We start from the raw sequence: 24,981 nt of genomic DNA on the forward strand, positions 1-24,981 counted from the left end.
GTGGGTGGCGGTCCGTCTGTGTGGTTCTCCCTGCCGAATCAGCTGACGGCGTTCACGCACTTGCGGACCGGGGGGGAGTAATAATACAGCGGCAGTAGAGAACGCGCCGTTTGTAACAGATGCGTCTCTTCCCGTAGTGCAGGTAAGGATGGACGAGGCTGCCTGACAGCTGCTTGCGGAACGCGACACCACCTAGTCGGGTGCGGGGTACCGCCGGCTAGCCGGGACGGCTCTGGTGGGCTGGTTCTTACGGCTAGGCTAGGCTAGGCTAGGCTAAGCTAAGCTAACATTGCGTGTCTCTGGCCGAGACAGTTCAGGTCGGGCTGGTTCTGGTGGCTAGGCTAGGCTAGGCTATAGCTAAGCTAATCTGCGCTCCTCCAGCTGAGAAGACGTTCATCCTCTCCGTCTTCGCGCCGTTTCCTCCGCCAACGCGGCCGGCCGGGAGGCGCCGCCGCCGCCGTTTGGGCTCCAACCTCTTCCGTGTGGGTGAGCTAGCTGGCCGGCTACGTGTCCGCGGCTAACACGGAGACGCTCCGCGGCGGCGCTGGCTGTTGTGGCTCGACCCGGCGGCCCGGTGTAGTCCCCCGCGGCCCCGCCAGCTGACCCCACCCGTTATGCCAGCTCCGTGTGTCGGCGCGTGTGGCCGTCACGTCCGCCGTGTGAGGTCCTGCAGCCTCTCCCGTCTCTCCCTCCCCCGCTCACACCGGGCCGAACCGCCCCGCACTGGGCCGACGCTGCGAGGCCCGAACCGCTGGGTCTTGGTGAGTGCGACCCGGTTTGTTTATTCGGACTGTATGTGGGCCGCCGAGCCGGCCCTCCCGTGACAGCCCGCAGACCCAGACGGTTCCGTCTGCAGAGCCCGAGGGGCCCCGTTGTCATTTAGTCATCTCCCCGTTTCAGTTTAAATAACGTAATACCAACTCGCCTGGACTATGTGAAAAGCCCTATACGGATCAGTAAGCTTGTCAATTGAACTTTGATGGTTCTGTATTGATTGTGATAATAAATATTTCTGTGGGATCTTGGTGCAGTCAGTCACATCCTTCAAGCTCCTTGGCACAGCTGGTCTACAAGTGCAACAGTTTGTGTGTATTTTAATGCATCGTCTTCATGTCTATAGTGGGTATAAGAAAAAGAGGGACGTTTTAGCTGGACCGCAGTTGTCTTGGATTAATTAGACTCAGCTCACATAAAAGCCCAGTGGTCGTTTTCTCCCCTTCCTTGATCACACGTCTCCATCTTTTCGTGACACGCTTCTCCGCTCCAGTCACTTTGATGTCGTTGTGTGATGGGCTTTTTGCTTCCTGGTTGTCATGGAGATTGGTCCTGAGTACCAGTGTGTGTTGGCACTCTGGCGCGGTGATGCCAGGTCCACGCAGACCGAGACCGCTTCAGTCTGCCCTGCTGCCTGTGGGTTCGTTGCATTTCACAACCGTAAGTGCGTTATCTCCAGAGGACTGGTTTGAGAAGATAGTTTGAGTCATACATCGCACTTATGTATGTACGTGTAATGTACGCCCTGCTGGTTGATTAGGGCCATTAAACTCTATTATTTGGCCATTTACTGCAAATGTGAGAATTCAATAATCAATTAGCAGGCATTCATATTTGTTTCTTGTTGTTGTAGCTACTCTCCCTTCATTTTGTTGAAATTAGCACTGAATTATCAATAAGCCATTAGACAGTTAAGATGATCTTCAACAACCTGTAATTTTAATCTAATTTCAGTTTAATTGTAATTAGAACCTCCTGAGCACAAGACCACAGTTAAGGGTTAGTGTATAGGTGCACAGTTAAGGGTTAGTGTATAAGTGCACAGTTAAGGGTTAGTGTATAAGTGCACAGTTAAGGGTTAGTGTATAAGTGCACAGTTAAGGGTTAGTGTATAAGTGCACAGTTAAGGGTTAGTGTATAAGTGCACAGTTAAGGGTTAGTGTATAACTGCACAGTTAAGGGTTAGTGTATAACTGCACAGTTAAGGGTTAGTGTATAACTGCACAAGTGCACACTTAAGGGTTGGTGTATAACTGCACATGTGCGCAGTTAAGGGTTGGTGTATAACTGCACATGTGCGCAGTTAAGGGTTAGCGTGTAACTGCACAGGTAAGGGTTAGCGTGTAACTGCACAGGTAAGGGTTAGCGTGTAACTGGTCTTTGTGAGACCTGACAGGTCCTTGCATGTTTGCCTCTGCGCTGTTATTCTGCCTGTTTATAGACACACACACGTGGCTTTGGTTCAGTGAAAAATAATCGGATACACACTTTTCCACTTTCCAAAAATGAAAGAATGATGTCTGTGTCGAGTGTTACGCTGGGCTACAGCGCTCTCGTAGTTGGCAACAACTGGAAAACATTTAGCCAGAAATCTTCACCATATTACATGCCCAAAACGTTTTGCTTCAAACAACGTTGTTAAGTGGTGTAAACTAACTTTAAAACAAACTGCTTTGTAGGATAGCATGAAAACTCCATATTTGCAAATTAAGAAACTAGGTTATCCACATTTAACAGCTCTTAAAAGAAAGGACATGATTTTGGTTGTTTGCTGTGGCTGCCGTCGTAACACTACAGAATTCTTCTGTAAACTGGTTTCATTTTAATATAATACGGCCTCCAGATTGTGCTAAACCACCTTGGCATGTCTCTGTGATGTTACTTTATACAGTTTTAAGGCATGTGAAGATTTAAGCATGTATGAACCACACGCTCATTTGGGGGTAAGTGGAGAATTGGGTATATTTTGTGGGACCATCTTTGGAGTTGCCTGCTGACGTCTTCCTGAACCCGAGGCCTGCCTCAGTGTGGACCGGTTGGGGGGGGGGGTGGATCTGGGCGGGGGTCCGGAGGGTCAGTGGTGTGACTCTCCTCCTTTTCCTTTTCAGTGCAGTGAACCAAATGGGTCTGCGCTGTGGCCGCGTTGTTCTCCTGCTTCTGCTCCAGGTGTCGTGCGTGTTGGCTGAAGGTACCTGATACACCTCCTCACACCTCCTCACACCTCCTCACACCTCCCTCACACCTCCCTCACACCTCCCTCACACCTCCCTCACACCTCCCTCACACCTCCTCATACCTCCTCATACCTCCTCACACCTCCTCACACCTCCCTCACACCTCCCTCACACCTCCCTCACACCTCCCTCACACCTCCCTCACACCTCCTCACACCTCCCTCACACCTCCCTCACACCTCCCTCACACCTCCTCACACCTCCTCACACCTCCTCACACCTCCTCATACCTCCTCATACCTCCTCACACCTCCCTCACACCTCCCTCACACCTCCCTCACACCTCCCTCACACCTCCCTCACACCTCCTCACACCTCCTCACACCTCCCTCACTCGACGACGTCAGGACTGTGTGCGCCGTGTCCATGTATCCATGACCTGGCTGCCCTGTGGAGCGTTTTGCATTTAGATGTCTCACTAGAGCCTGACCGGTTATACAAGACGTAACTGAGCTGTATCGAACAAGATTTCTAGAAGTTGTTGCCTAATTTGTAAACCAGCCAAACTTGCGTCGGAGGAAATGGAAGCTTGAGAAAGGAAAGAAAAGGGTGAATTATCAGGCGGGAAGAGCCTCGCGGATGAGTGCTTACGTCATTCGGTTCAGGCCCTTCTTCCTAAATTGATTGCTGTGCTGTGTGTGATTCCAGATGGGTCCATCGAGTGTGTGTGTGTGGGCAGCGACTGCCTGTCGCAGCAGTGTAAAGGGGAGCAGTGCTACGCCTCCGTGACGGTTAGCGACGGCGAGCCCTCCTTCCGCCGCGGCTGCCTGATTGGTCCAGAGAGCAGGCGCATGACCTGCTCGGCGGCGCCCTCGGCCAATCACGTGGTGGAGTGCTGCTCGCAGCCCATGTGCAACGTCAACGCCTCCGTGGAGTCGCTGCTTCAGCTGTTGCTGAGAAGTAAGAATCGCAGTTCATCCCCCCCCCCCCCCCCCCCCCCCCCACAGAACGTGTCTTTAAGTGTCTAGAGCCGTCACACGCCGTCCCTGAAGTGTGAAGTAGATTCCGTCTGAAATTCCACCCGATGATTGACAGACACTGTCAACTGTGCTTAAGTCCTTCTTGAACACACCGGCGGTTTTCACGGACGTTTCGTCGCCCGTCGCGGTTAACTCTGAGGAGAGAACTCTTGTCTGACTGGGTTTGCTCCGGGAATAGGTCCAGACAGCAGACCGGCTCGCTCCCGGCCAGAGACCGTGCTGTTCTTCATTCTGGGCCCCGTGGTGGCCCTGGCCTTGCTGGCCACGCCCACCCTCCTGCTGTGTCGCAGGCTCCGCCCAGGGCGTCTGGAGAGGCTGCGAGAGTTCGACCCAGAGCAGGGCGCTGTCGATGGCCTCATCACCTCCGGCGTGGGAGACGGCACGCTGGCGGTAAGAACCTGGCCTCGGCCGCCTCAGATCTTGGTAGATGATGCAAACTTGATGATGCAGTTGATTCAGATTTGATGACCATGCAGATTTGTTTGTTGCTTTTTATTCACAGCGAAATCGCTTTTTTTTTTTCTCCTCGTTAAAGGCGGGCGTAGGTCAGTCATTACCAGCGTTCCTCTTGCAGTTGTTTAACCTCTGTGTGCCACCTACAAAGCTAATTGTCCGAGCGTCCGTCTGCCACCCCTACTCCAGCTGATTAGCATGTTCTGCAGACAACGAAGTGGGTTGGGCAGACGGGCAGGTGCCCAGTAGGCTGACTTAAAGCGCGGCTAATCGGTTTGTACCGTTAATGACCACAGGACCTTCTGGATCACTCGTGCACATCCGGGAGCGGCTCAGGACTGCCCTTCCTGGTCCAGAGGACGGTGGCGCGCCAGATCAGCCTGGTAGAGTGCGTGGGTAAGCAGGCGAGCACGCCCGCCAAGCGCACACGATTACAGCCTTCCTCAAACCCAGTCGGTGGGGTCCACGTTTTTGCCCGAACCCCAACACCTGCACCAGGTGTTCAGTGTCCTTAACGCCGTAGCTCTGGTGCGTCGGGAGCCGGGATGGAGTGAAAACATGACCCGTCACTTAGACACAGAGGAGAGGCTTAGGAAACACTGCTCTGTTGGCATCTAAAGTTTTGTAGTCGGCCGTAAACCCCTCCTCTACGCCCCAGTCTCTCGTGCACACGCCCTGTGTTCTGTCCGCCTTGACCCCCCCCCACCAGGGAAAGGCCGTTACGGGGAGGTGTGGCAGGGACAGTGGCAAGGAGAAAACGTCGCCGTGAAAATCTTCTCCTCCAGAGACGAGAAGTCCTGGTTTCGGGAGACTGAGATCTACAACACTGTGCTCCTGCGGCATGAGAACATACTAGGTGGGTCGTCCCTCTTCATCACCCTCCTCATCCTCTCGCTCTAACCCAAAGTGGGAAATGCATGAAGAAATGGTGTTTCCAGTGGATTGATGATACTGGAAGCTAGACTGTAGTCCAGACTGTTAGTTAAAGCTGCCAAGACTGGAGGTAAGCAGGCAAAGAGCAGTCTATTAAAAGCCCAGAAGCAGGCAGCGTACAGTAAACCCTGTATGTATGCAGTGTTCGGTTCCTCCTCCATGTTCCCCGTGTGCCGGTCTCGACAGGTTTCATGGCGTCGGACATGACGTCGCGGAACTCGAGCACGCAGCTGTGGCTCATCACGCACTACCACGAGAACGGCTCGCTGTACGATTACCTGCAGCGCACGCCCGTGGACACGGCCGACGGCCTGCTCATGGGCGCCTCGGTGGCCAGCGGACTCGTGCACCTGCACACGGAGATCTTCGGCACGGAGGGCAAGCCGGCCATCGCCCACCGCGACCTCAAGAGCAAGAACATCCTGGTGAAGAAGGACCTGCGCTGCTGCATCGCCGACCTGGGTCAGCGCCGCACGCCCCCCCACCCCCCGCCGGCACCGGTTCCGTCGGTCCGGTCTTCGTTCCCGCCTTTATCTGCGCCCGTCTCTCTCTCCTCCCCCCCCCTCAGGCCTGGCGGTCACTCATTCGCAGGCGGACAACCAGCTGGACGTGGGCAATAACCCGAAAGTGGGCACTAAACGTTACATGGCCCCGGAGGTGCTGGACGAGTCCATCCAGACCGACTGCTTTGACGCCTACAAGAGGGTGGACATCTGGGCCTTCGGCCTGGTGCTGTGGGAGATCGCCCGTCGCACATATAGCAACGGTCAGTTCCTCAGAGGTGTGTGTGTGTGTGTGTGTGTGTGTGTGTGTGTGTGTGTGTGTGTGTGTGTGTGTGTGTGTGTGTGACATTTGGCAGTATGTTAGTTGAAACTTGGTGCTGATCAAGTCTGTTGGGGGTTTGTGTGTGTTGCTGGTCTGCCTGTTCCCCTACAGGGATCGTGGAGGACTACAAGCCTCCGTTCTACGACCTGGTGCCGAACGACCCAAGCTTCGAGGACATGCGCAAGGTGGTGTGTGTGGAGCAGCAGAGGCCCTTCGTGCCCAACCGCTGGTTCTCCGACCCCGTACGTAACGCCAGCGCTCCACCGGCCCCGGATGGATCCGTCGTCGTCTTGTACTGACCGAACGTCTGTGTGTCTCTTCCCCCAGACGCTGTCCGCCCTGGTGAAGCTGATGAAGGAGTGTTGGTACCAGAACCCTTCCGCGCGCCTTACGGCACTACGCATCAAAAAGACACTGGACAAAATCCACAGCTCCCTGGAAAAAGCCAAGCCGGACTGCTGAGGCCCCGCCCCCTCCCTGCTCCCGCCCCGCCCCGGAGACCGAGATTGCGAGCCATACTGAATCACCAGAGCCCGCGGCAGGAGGCCATACACGCCGGCATTCTGAGCCTGGATGTTCTCGATCTTTCTGATCTAGAAGCAGCCCTTCCCTCGTCCTTTAATCATGTCCACAGGAGTGCAGAGAGCCAGCACTGATCTGAGGTCAGCCGTTCGTTCTCTTTCAGAATCATTAATTTGGTGGCCACGGTTTTATTTTTGTGCATCCGGCACTGATAACCCTCTCTAAAGGCAACAGAACCCGCCCTTCCTTTTCATTGCAGGACAGGAACTTCCTGTCCTGGATCTAACCCTGACCCATGCCATTTTTAACCACCGACTGGATTTTGAAGGTTTCATTGGACTCTCTCCCTGTCCCTTATGTGTCCTGCCTGTCCAGCAGACCAACACCCTCTACAGTCCTATCAAGAGATGACCGAGAGAACAGAGGTGATATCCGTGATCCAGGATGGTGATCCAGGATGCGTATGAGGAACTTGGGTGTGCATGGCCATCATATGCTCTAAACACTAAGGCTCCGGTGTGAATGTGATATAGACCTCGGGGAGCTGAATGGAAATTCGTTTACCGAGATGCTGGATACATTTTTAAATTCAAAGGTCATTTTCCAGACAATCTCACCATACGAGTGTGACTCTATAACACTGGATCAATTCTAAGACTGCATTTGATAGGACATTTGGAAGCGAGTCTAGAGTAACTTTTGCAGAAATAAAACGTAGAGTCAGAGACATGCTTCTTTACAATGAAGCGCTAATATCTACCCCCTCCCTAACCGCCCTTGGCCGGTGTTGGTGGGCTGCAGTGGGCGGGCCTTGCTCAGTCTCAGGCCCGCTTCGGATTGGACGAGGAGCCGTGACATCACATCATCTCGCTCCATGTCCTCTGGGCAGAAGCTGTTGTAGCACTGATATCTTTTTTTTGCAATAGCTCTCTTTCCCCGCCTCCTCCACACACTGGCCAGCCACGCTGACAATCATTTTGCTGCTCGATCCGTCCTGCGTTTTAAGAGCTTCTTCTCATAAGTGACTCCAGAATCGTAAGCCTTCCTCTTGAACATTTTTTTAAATGAGCATTTTCCACCGTTTTCTCATTCTTTAAAACCGACACACACAATCGTTTATGTCTGCTGCTGGCCGTGGCCGTCACTTACGTCGTAGCGCACTGGGTGAGCTTGAGGTCCAAACGACTCGTTACTGAACTGCGTAGTGAGCAGAGCCCAACGGTCTTGTTGAGCTTTAGAAGAACGACAACCTACGTTTGTAGCCAGTTGGGGAGGTGCACTGTATCTTCTATGAGAAATGCATTTGGCTTAGAACTGTGAGCGTAAAAGCATTTTCACCCATCCAGTCTCCCTGCTGTAGGGGGCAGTTCAAGGTCAACGGCAGCAGAGTAGGAATACCACTACAGACCTCCGCATTGTAAACTGTGACTGTAATAAAAATGTATTATATTGTATTTAAGGATAGGCACGCTCAAAGTAACACAATGATCATGAACACCCAACTCTGTTCAGGCTTCCTCGCTTCGCCGGTTTACGGCGCACTTGGTTTCGTGCTCTCGCCTTTCCTCAAGCACACGTTCGTTACCTAACACAACTTCCGCTTATCCGCACTGTGAAACCGAGACGTAACGGCCACCGTGGAAAATTAGCAGTACGCGTCCAATAAAACTCGCGAGGAGCCGTCGGTTTCCTGCATGTGTCAAGGTAAACAAAATGTCTGACTTGGCGGGAAACGACCTCCCTACACTCAATTGTTAGCCCTGCCCTTTTTTAGTTGCTCCTCCCCTTTGCTTCCAGCCTCGCGCAGACAGGCAGCTAACGCGCGTCAAAATGCTAGCTAGCCAGTGCAGTGTGGAAGATAGGGGCGAGTTTTGCCCGGCTCCGTTGCCAAGGCTTCACGCTACTATGGTGCTCAGAGACCCTGCGTAGACCAGGACGGGCCGAGGCTCGACAGTATTGGAGTCCCGATTCTTTTAGCAACACTCGTTAAGCAAGTTGGGTGTTCATGACTCTAACCGCATTCAGCTACACCCAGCAGATCACTTCCGTTGTCTTTGTCATGGACGTGCGTTTACATTTTAGCTGTATTTGTTTTAAGGATTTTATTGTGTAAGAATTTTGAGATTATGCACATTTTACATGCCAGAAGGAGTCCCACCATTAACCAAAATAATTCTCTTTATTGCCTAAATGGATTTAAATAAATTAATTGGTAGGAAAAACAATAGACATAATGTGTATTTACATGACAAGTTACAATAAAATCTCATGCTGTTAATAAAACTTGATTCTGTTTTGCTGATTGAAACTAATTTGTCGCCAGTTAGCACCACTGTCATTCAGCACTGCAGCTCAATAGCACAATAGGTTTACATTAGCAGACATGTGTAGGACTAAATACGTGGTGTTCTTAAAATTATTGACCAAAATAAAGGTCAATCATGTGAACATAGATTTGGATCTCTGATTTCTCGTATTTAAATGTTTGGGTTTATTCACATCTTCAGTCACAATAACAGAGGCGCTGCTGTTGGTTGTCCTGATAACAGCTGTTCACTTCGTTACATCATCCCCCTGGCGGAAGAAGTGAAAACCATTTTTCGGTCAAGTGTCCATAAAACAATTGGAGTATAAAGGTGGCGATGCAGAGTACACTCTCATTATGAAATAAACCAAGCTACAAGCTCAAGGGACAGACAAGCAGTTATTTCATCCACAAACCAGGCAAATCCTAAATGACTTGGTAGGTCAAAGGGACCTTTTTGTTGTTCAGTTACAAAAGCAGCCTATAAGATCTGCCCTCGTTAACATTAGATGCTCTGTTCCACTAACGGCAGCATGTCCATGAGGTGTGGAGGGGTTTAGGTTGCCAGCCCCGGGTGGTCATGAGCGGGCGTCATCGGGCAGCGTCTTGTAAGGGTTGAGGATGCCTTTGGGGTCCAGCATGGCCTTGAGGTCACCCATGAGAGCCACGGCGTTGGGCTCCTTGCTGTAGTGGATGAAGTTCCTCTTCTTCAGACCCAGCCCGTGTTCTGCGCTGATGCTACCCCGATATCGCGCCGCCCACTCGTACACGTAGGGCTCGATGGCCGCCAGCAGGCCGGCGTCTTCGGAGGGAGAGGTGATGTTCAGGTGAAGGTTGCCATCGCCTGGGAGCAAAGGTCAGAGGAGCTAGTCACAACCAGTAGAGGATCAAACGGAACCAAAATGATACATTTGAGTTTCCAGATTAATACATTAATCAGTATGACAGAATATGTGCTTCCTGGGAATTAAACCCATAACCAGCACCTTGTTCTTCCAAAAGAGTTTTAATTAGGCTAATTAGAACCATTAGCCACATTAACCTTGTTAATTTTTTTCCACTTTAAAAAGGCAGAAACGGTAGCATACCGACATGTCCGTAACCAACCACGTTCTTTGCCCTGCGTCCCAGATGCTCCCTCGTGTCAGAGACGAGATCATAGATCTTCTCCACAGGCAGAGAAATGTCATACTTGTACGTGTAGCCGTCATGTCTCAGAGCCTCGGTGACCCTCTCCCTCAGAGACCAAAGTGCCTGCAGCCAGACGATATCAAGATCAAGCCCTGATCAAGGATGAGGAGTCTTATAAAGTGTCAGAAGGATCTCGCTGCTAAAGGAATTAAACGGAGCTGCAGTGTTGACTCGGCGTTGAGAGGATTTCAGGAACTACCTTTATTTTAGTCTCCTCTGTGGCAACAGTACCATCTGTAACCAGCGATGACGTCATGACCTTATCTAGGAAGTTATGGAGCTTCTCCTCATCGTGCGCACTGTTCGATCCAGCCGTCTCAATCACGATGTAGAAGGGATTCTCTGGAGGAAAATAAATCAGTGGGAGGAAGGCGTTTAATCCAAAGAGGGCAGATGTTCGGACATCTCTGTCCATCCTTAGCCGTTCAGCCTGGACACAAAACTAGTAGAGTATACATTTATTTAAAACGGCTCTGCTGACTCGGAGTGAAGCTGGACTTCATCCCCGTACCCGAGATGGGGTTGGTGAGTTTGAGGTGGGTTTCCAACAGACTCATGCAGGAAGCATCCAAGAACTCAAAAGCAGACAGGATCTCTCCCAGCGTTCCCCGACACGTGTGAAACGTCTTCAGCAGATTCTGGAAGCTGGAGCAGCCTGCAGGAACAAATCCCTACTGCATTATCTACTGCAGCAGCCCACGTACACATACTCACTAACTGTATACACTGTACACACCGAATATGTTTTTATGAACGCATGCAATTACTTCAATAATGAGGCCTCTAACTGAGATTAATATTTTAGTTTTAACTAACACATTCAGACACACAAACATAAGAATTTTTTCTTCTTCTGCTGCCTTTCATTTTTGTTTTATTTGTATTGTTTTGTTGTATGAAATGTGTTTTGTTTATATTTTAATGAAATGAACAAATCTTTAAATCCTAATAAGAAACAAGAGTTCTGCAAGAAAATCCACTAGAACAACCATCAATTCATCTGAGCTCGTGTTCAAAGATCCCGAGTGGTAGAAGTACCCAAGAAAGCCACGTTGACGGATCCGGGTTTACGAGGGCACAGGACGGACACAGCAGTGATGACCCCGAGCGTTCCCTCCGAACCAATGAAGAGCTGCTTCACGTCATAGCCAGTGTTGTCCTTGCGCAGGGAGGCCAGACAATTCAAAACCTTGCCATCAGCCAGGACCTAGTTAGGACACAGCAGAGCGACATGGACTTCTAGAGCTTCCCTGAACTTCTTAGGTGGAGCTGTGTCTTCTGGCCATTTGCCTTTTTCTGGCTGAAGGTTTCCCTCACCGCTTCGATGCCCAGGACTGTCCCTCGCAGGGAGCCGTAGCGCAGAAGCCGGAGCCCCCCAGCGTTCGTGGACACGTTCCCACCGATGTGGCAGCTGCCCTTGGAGCCAAGGTCCAACGGCATGATGAAATCTCGCTCCTCCAAGAACTCAGACAGATGTTGCAGCACACAGCCCGCCTGACATGTCAGAATGCCTATGGAAGTGCATCAAAATATTTAGAACAAGGACACAGACAGTTTGTGCACAATAGGGGAGTTTATTTTATTATTACTAACTACCTGAGATGTTATCGAAGGCTATAACTTGGTTAAGGAGGGCAGTGGAGAGGATGATCTCATCAAACACAGGAACGCTGCCTCCCACCAACCCCGTGTTTCCACCCTGAGGACACACCGCCAGGTTCCTTGCATTACAGTACCTGTCAGGTTACACACAGGTTAAGACTTAAAACAAAATCAGGACGTAGTTGTGCATGATGGCCAGGGTGCGTAGGTGCAGTTCACCTGAGTATCCGAGAGACCTCATCTGTTGTCTTGGGTCTTAAAAGAACCTCGCCATGACCTGAACATGATAAATGACCACTGAACATGATAAATGATCATATGCCTTCACTCAACACTACATTTCCACATACCCAGTTTATAATAGTTTGTTTTAATGCCCACTTACCCTTCACAGACCTGAGCCAGTCCACATTGCAGGACTCCAGCACATCTGGGTCGGTGATGACCCTGCCAGGTAGAGTTTCCCTGAAGAACACCAGGTCGTCCGGCCCGACCCGGGAGAAGGGTCGCCGGTCCGGACGAGCCCTCACCTTACTGGGACAGGACTCAGACCCTGTGGTGTGTTGGAACCGTTTGTCAAGCAGTTCGGCTGAGCTCGACCGAACAGCCCCGTCAGGTCTCCGCCTGTAGGCCGGAGCTGCGGCGAACCGGGTCCACCTGACGGCGGGGGTCAGCGGGAGCTGGACGGACCTCATAAACACGGACATGGCTCTTATCAGCTAACGCGTTAGCATGTTAGCTAGCGGGTACTCAAACGAGCGATATCGGGTTCAAACGAACTACCTAATCTAGTTGGAGATTACCTGGTTCACCTACAACCTTCATATAAGTTAAAAAAATGACGATAACGGTTTGGTTTGCTAGAATGTTCTTTAAAAGATACTAATGTTGCTCTCCGTCCTTGTTTATTCGATCCGCCAGGTGGTTGTCGCCCCCTACCGTGTTGGAGTGTCACTAACACAACGTTAACTTCACCAAAACGTTTATTAAAGGTAGTGCGGTGTTCACATAAGCCTCCATCAGGTCATTAATCTTTACATTTTATACGTCCTCTGATAAAAGCTTAATTTTAATCGACTAGGCTAACACCCTTGGTCCGGCTAGTCTTTCAGTGAGAACAAATCATTGTCTATTGAAAACTAAATCAGTTACAGCTGCTGTAGAATAAAGAATAAAGGCCTCAACATTGTTTCATTTTCCTTCTACCGATGCCATTAAGTCATGTTTGTAGCAGCATGTCCACCTCACATTGTTATTTAACCCACAAAGAGTTCAGATGTATGAAGAGAGGTCCTTCCAGAGACCCACACACCAGGCCATCAACGAGTCCCTCCGTCTTAAGGCTGTGGTCCTCAGACCAGGTGATTAGAACATGACTTGAGCTCTGAAGTGGGCCTGCTTGGTCATGTTATTGTTCACACTCATCCTGAGCATCCATTTGGCCTTCATCCTCTGCACATACTGCATGTCTTTCTGCTGCTGGGTGACGAAGGTTTTACCTAAAACACACCACAGCACCTTTAAGGGGCCCCCCAGACTAAGATCCAGCATAAAATTCTTACATACAAGCCTCAAAGTCTTAGGGAATGTGTATATATATATATATATATATATATATATATATATATATATATATATATATATATATATATAAATATTCTATATGTTGTATGTTTGTGTATATGAAATACTAACTTACTGTGGTATTCTTTTTTTTATAGAACTAGTATTTTTTACTAAACAGTTGGCAAATTCTCAATTAAAAAAAGTAAACAGATATGGAAAAAACACACTGCTCTGGAGGAGGGAGGGAAATCTGAGATCTCCTCACCATTTTCTCCTCCCCATCCCAAAGCCCGGTACTGCTTCAGGACACGCCCCACTGCCCGCTCATTACGAGCCGGAACCAGCACCCTCGTCATCCCAAAACGCTGTTTGTAGTACCGCATCAGCGAGCGATGGCCGATCTTGGCGCCTGTGGATCAGAACACAGCCCATTTAGCTTGGGGGGGGGCTTCTTTTTTTTTTATTTATTGGCTTTTTAGAGATTTGGGTTGTACATGTGGGACTCTCACACTACAACATTGTAAGGAAATTAGTTGTGATAACCTTTAGATCAGCTACTAGAGGCTGACCAAGGCTGCTATGAACTGCCCCTTCATTGGTCTTCTGCATCTCCACAAAAGGCTGACCACACACTGGCAACAGTTTTTGTTAAATGGGCTAAATATCCGGACGAAGCTACAAACGGATGCAAAAGCAGCCGGTCAGTAAACAAAAGGATCTGAAGAGCTCAAGCAGCAACCGTTGTGTTGCAGGAGCGCACGGCCGTTTTTCTGGGACACGCCGCTGGGACACGCTGGCACGGACGGACTCCCGAGGTCGGGCGTACCTGACGGCAGCGTGAGCTCAAGCGTCTCGTCATCAAACTCCACCGTCTTCTCGTCTGACAGCTCTCCGTCTTTCATCTCCACATCGCCTCCCTCTCTGGCGTCTGGGTAGCTACTCCTAACACACACACACACACACACACACACACACACACACACACACAAAGTAAATTGTAGGGAGGCAAGTTTGGTATCAGTCCTTCACCGAGCAGGGCTGGACAGCAATAACTTGCATTTGTTTCTTATCCACGTTCAAGGGTTATTCTGGACTACACATCCCACAACCCTTGAACAGGTGTGTCACATGCCCGAGCCTCTGGGAGGCGTAGTACCTAAAGTCGTAGAAGTCGGCGAACTCCAGCGCGGCGTCTCCGTCCGTGTAGAGTTTGCAGTGGCCCTTGTCGTTCATGTGCGCCTGCACGGCCTCCGTGGAGTAGAAAGACCTGCCTTTCTCATTACACCACAAACACACTTTCCCCACGCCAACCTTCTCTCCTGCCCAGCAACAAAAAGCCGTCGGCGCGTCAGAATCCTCCTTACAGAGTGTGGGAGCGGCACATACAAAATAAAAGTCCCCGGTTAAAACACACACACTCACCTAGATATGTGATGAGCCCTCTCAGGTCAACCAGGTACTCTATATCTGGGAGGAAGAAGCTGTGTGCTTTGGTCATGTGTGTCACATTTCTGCTCAGCGAATGAGAGTGGTGGCTGCAAAAGAGGCAGTCTGTGACGGGAATGACCCCAGGGGCAGACGTAGACGTGCCCTCCTGCCCCACCTGCTCCTTTTCCTCAGCCTCCATCTCTTCATCATCATCATCATCATCATCCTCGTCGTCAACATCTTCCCACTCTTCTGTAAGAAACCTCATTATCAATACTCTCTAACATCAACACACCCACACACATCATGATGCCCTTGGGCACAATTTTAATAAAAATCTGTTTGAAAATGAACATTAACTGTGACTCTGCTTGTCATATGTACGCACAAGTCATATATGCACCCCCCACTAATTACTAAAATCTTAATTGCAATTATTTGTGAATTGAACAGTAGCAGCAAGAGTTAAGGAGGTTAATTTACCAATGTCTTAAGCACCTACCTTCTTCCTCCTCCTCATCATCATCATCATCATCTTCCTCCGCCGCGATCTTCTTGGCCTGCTGCTCGAACCACTGCAGCCGAGGCGGCCTGTCGGGCCGTTCCTGGTCCCGCCTTTCGGTGGGCGTGGCCTTGGCAGGGTCACGCCTCCCCTGCTCCCTGAGGGCCTTCTGGAGAGCCTGGTTCTGCGCGTCCTTGTCCATGGCCATGGCTCCCTTCTCCAGGTTCTTCTCGTTCAGCCGCTGGACCTGGTCTCGGGCGGCGGCCAGCGCCCTGCTCTCCGCCTGCTGGTGCCGGCTGGACTGCAGGTGGTTGGTGTAGGCGTTCCCGCTGGAGAACCTCTTGTTGCAGGTGGAACACGCGGTGGGGACGGGGCTCTGCTGCTCGGAGGCGGTCCTCTGTGCCAGCACGCGCTGCTGGAAGCTCTCGGCCGTGACGGGTGGCATGGCGGCCACCTTGCGCTTCAGGTTGTAGCGGTGCCAGTCCGTCTTGTAGTGCGCCCGCTGCACGTCGCCGTCGGCGAACTGCACGCGGCAGCTGATGCAGGTGTAGGAGGCCATGGAGGCTGGGGGAGAGGAGCGTTACTGTGCATGAGGTACGCTTGTGGAAAAGTGCGATAAATCATTAGCATGCTAACTTAAAAAAAAAAAACATAATTCAAAATAATACAAGCTCACATGATACATCATGCTCAAAAGTGCAGAACTGTCATACACTGAACCAGAATGTTTAGTTGACTGACAGATATCTGAGCATGCCATCTGTGGGACCGTACGCTTGAACGCATTATAGATTACGTCGACATAGCTTCGTTCTGTATTACGTATGATGTGTTTCGTCATTAAAATGGGGCGGGGCTGGAGGCGGGGCGTAAATTAACCACTGACGTCATCCTGGTTTGTCATAAACAAACCCATGACGTCGTCACGGGACGAGGCCGTCAACAAAACCACGAAAATTAAGACCACAAAACATTTTCTGCATATATACGGCTAATCTAACCCATCTCCTTAGCTCGCGATGACCTTGAGTGATGCATCCTAATTACTTACTTTATATTTGATTACTGGTATTTTGGCTAGCAGAGTTGCACTGGTAGCTAGTTAGTTTACTGCATATCACAAATGAAACCTGATATAACAGCACGATTTAACAGAAAGACAGACTTTATAACGTTGGAAAAATATGATATGTGAAAGAAATAAACATCTACTCACCTTCTTTGTCGTACTTTACTGCGAGCAAAATGAGGCACTTTCTTAGGGTACCTATACAGTTCCCAAGTATCAACACGCGGTGTCCTCTGAACCCAAACCCACGTAATAACGCCTTGAGTTCACAGTGCCATCTAGAGGCCGAGAGGACCCACCACACCCTCAGCCGCCACACAAGCCCACGTTAAAACTTCAGTTTTACTATGCATCCAAATACTGGTATTTCCGTACAAGAAATTTTAAGAAAGAACAGTTAATATTTCTGTCGGTTTCCATTTGGAGTGTTTCGTTTGCACATACAAAAATCGCGGAATTAAATTATCCAGAAATCAGCATCCTAAAGAAGAGGAAATTGTTTGGGTTTAGTTTTAATGGGAATGAAAACTGACAGGGATTTAATGATGAAAGCCTTCTCTGAAAAGAAACATACACGTAGCAACAACAAAGTAGCTTTACAAAGTGCAAGTCACAACAGAGACGTCAGAACTGTTCACTGGGCCTTACAGTGGTGCAGTGTTATTTTGTGGCCCACCTCCACCCCCCATCTTTGGAGGACAACTTTGTTTTTATGTACAGATCAAAAGAAAACAATTCTGTATAATACAGTGCAATAGTGATAACAATAATTGGGGTTATGTGGACCATATGAAGATAGGAGAAGATAGAAGAGGAGAGAAAAGAGGGGGAGGGAAAGTAAAAAGGGAAAAGACAGAAGGGCAGGGGAAAAAACACAGCTCAAATGACACTATTTAGATACATAATGTAGCATTGAATCTACATTCTTTTACTATAACCCCCAGCGCAGAGGTAAAGAACTTGGGCGTCACAATAGACCCAGATCTCTCGTTCGATACACATATTAATAATATAACTAGGGTAGCGTTCTTTCACTTGCACAACATTGCCAAAATTAGAAACATATTAAATATTAGTGATGCAGAAAAACTAATCCATGCATTCATATCCTCTCGTTTAGATTATTGCAACAGTCTCCTAGCTGGATGCTCTGGTAAATCGATAAACAAACTCCAGCTGGTTCAGAACGCAGCAGCACGAGTTTTAACAAAAACTAAAAAGTTTGATCACATTAGTCCCATACTATCGTCATTACACTGGCTGCCAATTAGATTCCGTATTGACTATAAAATACTTTTATTAACATATAAAACGCTGCATGGCTTAGCTCCAGACTATCTTAGTGAACTTATTGAACAATATAACCCAGCGCGTTCACTTCGCTCGCAGGACGCAGGGTTATTAACTGTTCCTAGGATCAAAAAGATCACAGCAGGTGGAAGAGCCTTTTCTTTTAAAGCTCCACAATTGTGGAATAATCTTCCTGCCTCTATTCGGGACTCAGACACAGTCTCAATGTTTAAAACTCGATTAAAGACTCATCTGTTTAGTTTGGCCTTTGATTAATCTGTTACATAGTTACCACATCTCGTATCTTTTCTCCGAGGTAACATTGCAGTCGAAGCCTACAATACCAGCATCGCTGCTCCGACATGGAATGAAAACCTGGCGTTCATCAACAGACATTTACAGTGACAATATCAAAACCCAGAACTTTCATTTTTACCTTTACTTAGTCTGATTGTGTGATTTGTGTGTGACTTGTGTATTTGTCTGTATTTTGTGTAATTTGTGTGTTAACGGGCCGCCCAATGGAGGATGGGTTCCCTTTTGAGTCTTGGTTCTCCCGAGGTTTCTTCCTAATCCCCACCATCATAGGGAGTTTTTCCTCGCCACTGTCGCCTTTGGCTTGCTCATTAGGGTTCTGGACCCATAGTATTGTTAACCTTTTAAATCCTGTAAAGCGCTTTGTGACAACATCTGTTGTGAAAAGCGCTATACAAATAAACTTTGATTTGATTTGAAATGACCACTGCAATGATTCACCAACTGCCGCTACTAAAAGAAGAGCAGAAAGTGTACCTAAGACATACAGCACAAATGACTGTGATGTATGTGTGTGTGTGAGTGTGTGTGTTTATGTAAGAAGAGCAGAAAGTGTACCTAAGACATACAGCACAAATGACTGTGATGTATGTGTGTGTGAGTGTGTGTGTTTATGTAAGAAGAGCAAAAAGTGTACCTAAGACATACAGCACAAATGACTGTGATGTATGTGTGTGTGAGTGTGTGTGTTTATGTAAGAAGAGCAGAAAGTGTACCTAAGACATACAGCACAAATGACTGTGATGTATGTGTGTGTGAGTGTGTGTGTTTATGTAAGAAGAGCAAAAAGTGTACCTAAGACATACAGCAAAATGACTGTGATGTATGTGTGTGTGTGAGTGTGTGTGTTTATGTAAGAAGAGCAGAAAATGTACCTAAGACATACAGCACAAATGACTGTGATGTATGTGTGTGTGTGTGTGTTTATGTAAGAAGAGCAGAAAGTGTACCTAAGACATACAGCACAAATGACTGTGATGTATGTGTGTGTGTGTGTTTATGTAAGAAGAGCAGAAAGTGTACCTAAGACATACAGCACAAATGACTGTGATGTATGTGTGTGTGTGAGTGTTTATGTAAGAAGAGCAAAAAGTGTACCTAAGACATACAGCACAAATGACTGTGATGTATGTGTGTGTGTGTGTGTGTGTGTTTATGTAAGAAGAGCAGAAAGTGTACCTACGACATACAGCACAAATGACTGTGATGTATGTGTGTGTGTGTGTGTGTCCTATCCGTACTATTAGGATGAATTCTGTGATCAGATGCAAAGCACTTTGTAAGTCGCTCTGGATAAGAGTGTCTGCTAAATTCCATAAATGTAAATGTGTTTATGTAAGTGCAACATAGGATAAATGTACAGAATGTACTTACCAGCAAGGGTAGAAAGCTGCAACAACATTCCCCCAGAGGGCAGAGGCAGGCAGAGAAAGACCCGCGAATCCCACCCGCCCACGGCCCCCGAATTCCCAAACACCCCCCGGAGGGGAGAAGTAACCACAGGGGAGCAGCCGGGAGAGAACCAGGCACGACACTCCCTCCGACCCAGAACCAGCTGTCCTCACACACACATTCACCCCCATACATACATATTATGTATACACCTACACACATCCATATACACATACATATACACTCCCACACACATTCACTCACACCCATATACACTCTTACGGACATATATACACCCACAAATGTACGTACACATTCACCCCAATATATACACACACACACACATATATACACCCCCCTAGTGTGTTGAGGTAATGGTTCCTATAAATGGTTCCTAAAATTCAAAAACACAATGCTATGAGTCTCCTAAACCATTAGTCATATCTAAACCATGACAGGTAAAGCACCTGTTTAGATATATTGATTTTAACGTGACCATATAGTTTAGATGTTTAATTATACTTGAGATGTGCCTAAAGCCCAAGTCAACCTGCTACAATGTGAATGAACTAGCCAGGAAAGGCACACAACTGGGACTATAAGACCTCACAATTTATGCTTTACTGTCAGGACTAAATCCAAGCCAGTCCGTTGAACCTTCCGCCGGATCTCCGTGATCTCACATTGTCTCACCGAGGCGAGACACAGATCAGGGCCTGGATCTGAAACAACACAACCAAATACAGGAACGTCCCTGAAGAAAACCCGGAAAGGTCCGAGCAATCTCAGACAAGGACCACGACACGAAGCACATGGCTAAAACAAAAGTGGAGTGGCTTTATGGCTCATGGTATGAGCTTCGGTCTTCTGGCTAAGAGGGTTACTACTCAGTTACTCTTGACTCTTTGACCCGCTGTCCTCAGGACACTAGATGTCTTTGGATCTCCAGACATCAGTATCTTCAGTCCCAACATCTCAAATGACATTCTACAGCTTCATGGTCACTTTGTGGATGGAAACCACAATCCACGGACTGAAGGCACGCTTCATTTGGTAGACATTGTTCTAACAAACATTTGTTTTGCACCTGGACAGTAAGTCAAGGCCCCTCTGCACGCCTCTAAATCACAGGGGCCAACCTCAACCTGTGCCAGTATATAGCTATTGCTTTGTGCCGACACTGCACTTACAATGAATTGTGCTTCAGTTAATGACCGCTTCGATCACGTTAATTAAATGAAGAATTAATTGAATACACCTTATGGAGAATGTATTGCTTGCCAAACTGTGATTGACTATGCATGTGTGAGTTCCCAAAAACATTGTAACCAATGGTAATCATTAAATGAAAGGATTACACAACATTTGCTCTCTTTTAAGGTGGTCTCTCATTTAAGGTGGTCTTAACACCATGATGCAGGACCCAGTTGCACGAGATGCTTCACTCTCAAATAAGTAAGCAAATAAATTAAAACCCTCACCACGTGCCTCACACAGCACTGCACCTCTGCTGTCTGTGCCCACGGCCCGTGGGAAGAACCAGAGCTGTAGGAAACGAACCACTTAGCTCCATCCAGCTACGCAGACCGAAACATCCCCAGTATTGTACAGGTTAAAATATTAGTACGGATGAGACGGAGAGTGCTGAAGCACAAGATCTTGCATGCCACTGGACATCTTACTGTCATTTCACGGATGGTAGCTTCTATGTGATACGGAGGGCGCGAAGGTCACGTGAAGGTCAGCTCGGACGTAAGGACGCATGCACGTGCAAGAGGAGCCCCTAAGAAATGTACTTTTTAAATAAGGGAGGAAAAGTAGTTCTTGGTAAAACGGGTTATGTTATTTTATTAGTTTTAAATTTGTATCTACAACAAAAGGACACGAGCAAAAATAAACGACTCCGTGGAAAAAAGTAAACAAACAAAAAATGACATTTATTATTGATGCATTTTCCATCCTTTTAATAAACGACTTGTTCAGTCTAAAGAAACTTTACAATATAAAGAAAACATACAAAGGACTTTGATAACTACACGAGACACGCAAACGTCCCCAAGACGAGGGTCCAAACTAGCCTACCATGACGTACAAAGCAAACCGAGGAGGCAGGTGCTTTATAGTACTCAATACTGCTTTTTTGTATCTTAGAAAGAACGAAGAAACAGCGCAGGAGAAACGATTTCCCTCCCCAACCCTTTACACCCCCCTCCCGCCAGTTCCTCCTAATGTTACATTATTATACAGCATCACGACAGGAGTGCGGAGATGGCTGATGGGACAGAATTTACACAGAGAACAGGGCGGGGAGCGCAGACACTGGCACTTAAAAAACAATAATTAAAACAAAACAAACAAAAAAACAAAACAAAAAAAAAAAACGGCATCTCCGACCACGGAGAAAACGCTTCCTCCTTTTTATTACCTTTTACAATTCGTATTTAGGCTTTATTTTCTTCCACTTTTTTTTACACTTTTTATTTTAAATAGATTAAAAAATCCTTCATAGCAAAGTCTGGTTATGCATGGTCCCTTAAGGTTTCTGAAGTGACGGAGTCCCGTGTGGATGTTAAATGCGTGTTAACGGGTGCTGTTTTTGTGTCACTCAGTGCCCTGGAAAAGTGCAAAGGGCGCGTCAGACGAGCGAGCGGTCGGCGCGCGCGACTCCTGCGCGTCCCGCACGCGCCCCCGGGGTCTGGCGCGCCCGAGCGTTTTTACCCCGCGTTCAGGCGAAAGACGCAAAAGAGAAACGGTGATCCTGAGCACTCAGACAAGGCTGAAAGTCCAGCGGGTCTGGTGGTTCTGCTACAGAGCTGCCTCTCCCCCTTCGAATCTATCAAACCTGATGTTTGCATTCGTCGTCGTTGTTTTGTTTCTCAAAGAAATGAGCCACATCGATAAGTACGAGATCTCACCAAAGGCTCCCGTCCTCTCCTCGCAATGCCCAGGAATGGAGAACGCTCTCTTCAGCTATGAGGGTGTCTTTCGGTTATTTTTTTTTTCTTTACATCTTTCACAAGCTCTATGTCCACTGGTAGTGACAAATATCAAAACATGTCAATGATATCAAAATGCATTTTACATTATTTACATCAAACAGAAAGAGAAGCGGAGGGATACCACGCGCTAAGGGGAGTGAGACGGCTGGCGAGCTACATCGGCTTGTGCGCACAAGTCCGTCAAAGTCCAGATGCCCAGCGTAGAGCCCAGAACCCCTCCGTCCCCCTACACCCACAGACGCTTTCACACTCCTGGACTCAGTGCTTTATTTGGTTTTAAACAATTCCAGGACGCAAGCTAACCATCCAAAAAGAAATAAAAAAATTAAAATGCAGAAAGACATTTTGCTTGAATGCAAGAAACACAGCAGCAGAGGCGGAGCTGGAGGTAGGACGGGGCGGGGCTAGGACGGGTCTTGGGCGGGGCTAGGACGGGTCTGGGGCGGGGCTAGGAGGAGAACGCTGCAGGAGAACAGCCCACCGAAGGAGAGAGATGTCGCGGTGTACGTGACGCACGGCTGCGATGTTGCAGGCCTCCGACCGCACACGAAGACACAACGGGACAGCAAACGTCCTGGCGGAAACGGTTCCGAGGCGCACGCTGGACGGTGGCCGAATCCTCGGGCCCGCGAGCACCACGTTCGGCGCACGTGACCGGGCGGAGTCTCTTCTGGGGAAAGAGGGACGGACGTGGGGAAACGCAGGAGGCGAAGAGGCGTCGCCGGCACAACACACAGCAGGCTGGAGTGGGCCAAGGACTATTTACAAGCAGTTGCATTGTGCGGTCATCTGCCGGGCCCCATCCCAACAGACTCAGCTTTCCCCGCCAGCACCGCCGCCACAGCGATCAGTAGCGGCACTGGACGGAGAGACGGTACCTCGCATGAAAGTTACGGAGTCCATTCATAAAAATCAGTCCCGTCTCAAACAAAATGTTTAAGCGGCCAATGTCCAGCCATGAGGGCCAACCTCATATGTCACACCAATGGCAAAAGTGGCTTCCTGTCTGCTGGGAACCGCAGAACCCCGATGGGACCAAGGTGGCGTTGCCTCAGAGGGCATCCGTTTCCTGGGACACCTTACTTCGGAGTGTTGGGAGCATCAGGCAAGGTCAAAGTTCAGAGGGTATGGTACAAATCAGTAGGCGGCAGTTACAACTGCCGTATTTACATGTTTACAATATGTCCTGAAGCACTGCATGTAGCAAAACAAGATGCACAACCATTTAATTCAATAAAAAAGGTAAAAGAATAAATAAAATGTGACAATTTAAGCAATTTAAGTTCTAATCATAATTGCAACCGATATTTAGTACCACAACAAAACAGTTGGGGTTTTTACGCTATGGGACAAAAGCATTTTGTCTCTATAATAAAAAAAATAATAAAATAAAAAAATATATACAGAAACAACAGGAAAGGTTTGTGATTCTGGTGCTGCGTGTTGGCTTCTAACAGCCTTGGACTCTTGGACAGAGCTTGATGACCCAGCAACAGATATAAACCTTGGAGTGAAGGTTTATCGTTATTGATGTTCCTATGCCCTGGGACGCTTTGAAGTCTCGTCACAAATGGGGCGTGGTGACTTTGTGGGCAGGGGCGGGGACAGTTATGTGGGTGGCCATGTCACATAAAACAGTTGGAAATCCCCAAAACTCGCTCAAAACACAAACGCAACCCACAATGAACCACATCAACTAAATCACAGAAATTCTAAGACAGAAGGTTCCTACTGTGTGTGTGAATGTATGCTTGCTGTCTCAGGAAAAATACCCTAATCAATAATCATTACAATATTAATGAATAAAAAAGAAACAATAATTATTACTAATACAATACATACACAGAAAGAATGAAAACGTTCATAGCCCAGTACATCTTCGTGAGATCAGTCTCGCACTTAAAAACGTACACATTAAAATGGAGAAAGGAGAAGATATGAACCAAACGACGGCGAGATTAGACATCCCGATACGCACTGCACTGATTAAAGAAAACAAAATCCAAACAAACATGATGGCGTTCAAAATGATTGAGTTCAAGAGGTCGGGCAGCCAAGATAGGCACATCAAGTCGACTATAGAGGACACCCCTGCCTGTCACACTGCTCTTCTGCTCACGCTAGTGTGTGTGTGTGTGTGTGTAGGCCCACAGCACCCCATTCAATGTCCGGAGCCAGACAGGAAGCCAGAGAGGTGGGCGGAGTCATTCGGCAGGCTCTTCCTGCCGGGAACTCGGGAGCTGCTTCCTGTTGTCGACGGCCATTTTGCCCGTGTAAGGCTGGACGACCCTAGCCCGGGTCACATGCTCGGCAGGCATCCCAGGGGGCTGTGCGGGCCCACGCCACAGTTCCAAGGGCAAAGGGTGGGGTTTGGTGGAGTCAGTGGTGGGTGGGGCCACGTAACGCACGTGTGTGTGTGTGTGTGTGTGTGTGTGTATTTGGGGGGGGGTTCCGCAGGGTCAAAAGGAACGAGGTTTGGAGAGTAAAAAAAATAAAAAATTGAAGGAAGAAAAAAAAAAGAAAAACAAAAAACATCAAATAATAATAAAAGAAAATCACACACTCATCGTCATGTTGGGTGAATACTGGAAAGAGAAGAGG

General features: G+C 48.4%; 4 protein-coding genes across 7 annotated transcripts in view; 1 reads left to right on the forward strand and 3 right to left on the reverse strand.

Moving 5' to 3' along the window:
- The first annotated feature begins 1 nt into the window (after position 1).
- Positions 2–9,009, forward strand: acvr1l (activin A receptor, type 1 like). 2 transcript variants are annotated; one of them, XR_013121073.1, is made up of 11 exons: positions 2–142; positions 2,883–2,962; positions 3,657–3,908; positions 4,167–4,378; positions 4,738–4,837; positions 5,151–5,297; positions 5,561–5,836; positions 5,943–6,140; positions 6,311–6,441; positions 6,527–6,861; positions 7,100–9,009. XR_013121073.1 is itself a non-coding variant. In XM_076973509.1 (10 exons), the coding sequence occupies exons 2-10, from the start codon at positions 2,896–2,898 to the stop codon at positions 6,659–6,661; spliced, it is 1,518 nt and encodes a 505-aa protein (XP_076829624.1). In that variant the 5' UTR covers positions 2–142; positions 2,883–2,895; the 3' UTR covers positions 6,662–9,009. The 2 variants fall into 2 exon arrangements, 1 of the variants encoding a protein (XP_076829624.1); XM_076973509.1 differs by having other exon boundaries at positions 6,527–9,009.
- A 409-nt stretch (positions 9,010–9,418) lies between these two features.
- On the reverse strand, positions 9,419–12,746 carry d2hgdh (D-2-hydroxyglutarate dehydrogenase). Of its 2 annotated transcripts, none has more exons than XM_076973507.1 (9): positions 12,205–12,746; positions 12,039–12,096; positions 11,814–11,953; positions 11,535–11,728; positions 11,256–11,424; positions 10,729–10,872; positions 10,417–10,559; positions 10,115–10,280; positions 9,419–9,870 (listed from the first exon to the last, which is right to left on the reverse strand). In XM_076973507.1, exons 1-9 carry the CDS (start codon positions 12,524–12,526, stop codon positions 9,605–9,607), a joined length of 1,602 nt encoding a protein of 533 aa, XP_076829622.1. In that variant the 5' UTR covers positions 12,527–12,746; the 3' UTR covers positions 9,419–9,604. The 2 variants fall into 2 exon arrangements, with proteins under 2 accessions (XP_076829622.1, XP_076829623.1); XM_076973508.1 differs by having other exon boundaries at positions 11,984–12,096; positions 12,205–12,343.
- Positions 12,747–12,784: 38 nt separating this feature from the next.
- Positions 12,785–16,679, reverse strand: znf622 (zinc finger protein 622). 2 transcript variants are annotated; one of them, XM_076973511.1, is made up of 7 exons: positions 16,532–16,679; positions 15,316–15,879; positions 14,808–15,062; positions 14,542–14,704; positions 14,212–14,327; positions 13,651–13,794; positions 12,785–13,318 (listed from the first exon to the last, which is right to left on the reverse strand). In XM_076973511.1, exons 2-7 carry the CDS (start codon positions 15,872–15,874, stop codon positions 13,185–13,187), a joined length of 1,371 nt encoding a protein of 456 aa, XP_076829626.1. In that variant the 5' UTR covers positions 15,875–15,879; positions 16,532–16,679; the 3' UTR covers positions 12,785–13,184. The 2 variants fall into 2 exon arrangements, with proteins under 2 accessions (XP_076829626.1, XP_076829625.1); XM_076973510.1 differs by having other exon boundaries at positions 14,808–15,065.
- Positions 16,680–22,344: 5,665 nt separating this feature from the next.
- Positions 22,345–24,981, reverse strand: part of LOC143474650 (single-stranded DNA-binding protein 3) — a 38,595-nt gene continuing 35,958 nt past the window's right edge. The window contains 1 exon segment of the mRNA XM_076972149.1: positions 22,345–24,965. Within this exon segment, the coding sequence (XP_076828264.1) occupies positions 24,936–24,965 (30 nt within the window). The 3' untranslated portion in view covers positions 22,345–24,935.

Source organism: Brachyhypopomus gauderio, chromosome 14 (genome assembly GCF_052324685.1).
Source record: "Brachyhypopomus gauderio isolate BG-103 chromosome 14, BGAUD_0.2, whole genome shotgun sequence".
In the NCBI taxonomy this organism is placed as follows: Eukaryota; Metazoa; Chordata; class Actinopteri; order Gymnotiformes; family Hypopomidae; genus Brachyhypopomus; species Brachyhypopomus gauderio.

Excerpts from the sequence above, each read along its gene's own strand:
- acvr1l (XM_076973509.1), top strand. The coding sequence starts at position 2,896 with ATGGGTCTGCGCTGTGGCCGCGTTGTTCTCCTGCTTCTGCTCCAGGTG. Across the intron at positions 2,963-3,656 it reads GTCGTGCGTGTTGGCTGAAG|ATGGGTCCATCGAGTGTGTG; the intron begins GTACCTGATACA and ends GTGTGATTCCAG. Across the intron at positions 4,379-4,737 it reads TGGGAGACGGCACGCTGGCG|GACCTTCTGGATCACTCGTG; the intron begins GTAAGAACCTGG and ends TAATGACCACAG.
- d2hgdh (XM_076973507.1), bottom strand. The coding sequence starts at position 12,526 with ATGTCCGTGTTTATGAGGTCCGTCCAGCTCCCGCTGACCCCCGCCGTC. Across the intron at positions 11,729-11,813 it reads AGCCTTCGATAACATCTCAG|GCATTCTGACATGTCAGGCG; the intron begins GTAGTTAGTAAT and ends GCACTTCCATAG. Across the intron at positions 10,873-11,255 it reads CGTCAACGTGGCTTTCTTGG|GCTGCTCCAGCTTCCAGAAT; the intron begins GTACTTCTACCA and ends TTGTTCCTGCAG.
- znf622 (XM_076973510.1), bottom strand. The coding sequence starts at position 15,874 with ATGGCCTCCTACACCTGCATCAGCTGCCGCGTGCAGTTCGCCGACGGC. Across the intron at positions 15,066-15,315 it reads TGATGAGGAGGAGGAAGAAG|AAGAGTGGGAAGATGTTGAC; the intron begins GTAGGTGCTTAA and ends GGTTTCTTACAG. Across the intron at positions 13,319-13,650 it reads GGGATGGGGAGGAGAAAATG|GTAAAACCTTCGTCACCCAG; the intron begins GTGAGGAGATCT and ends GGTGTGTTTTAG.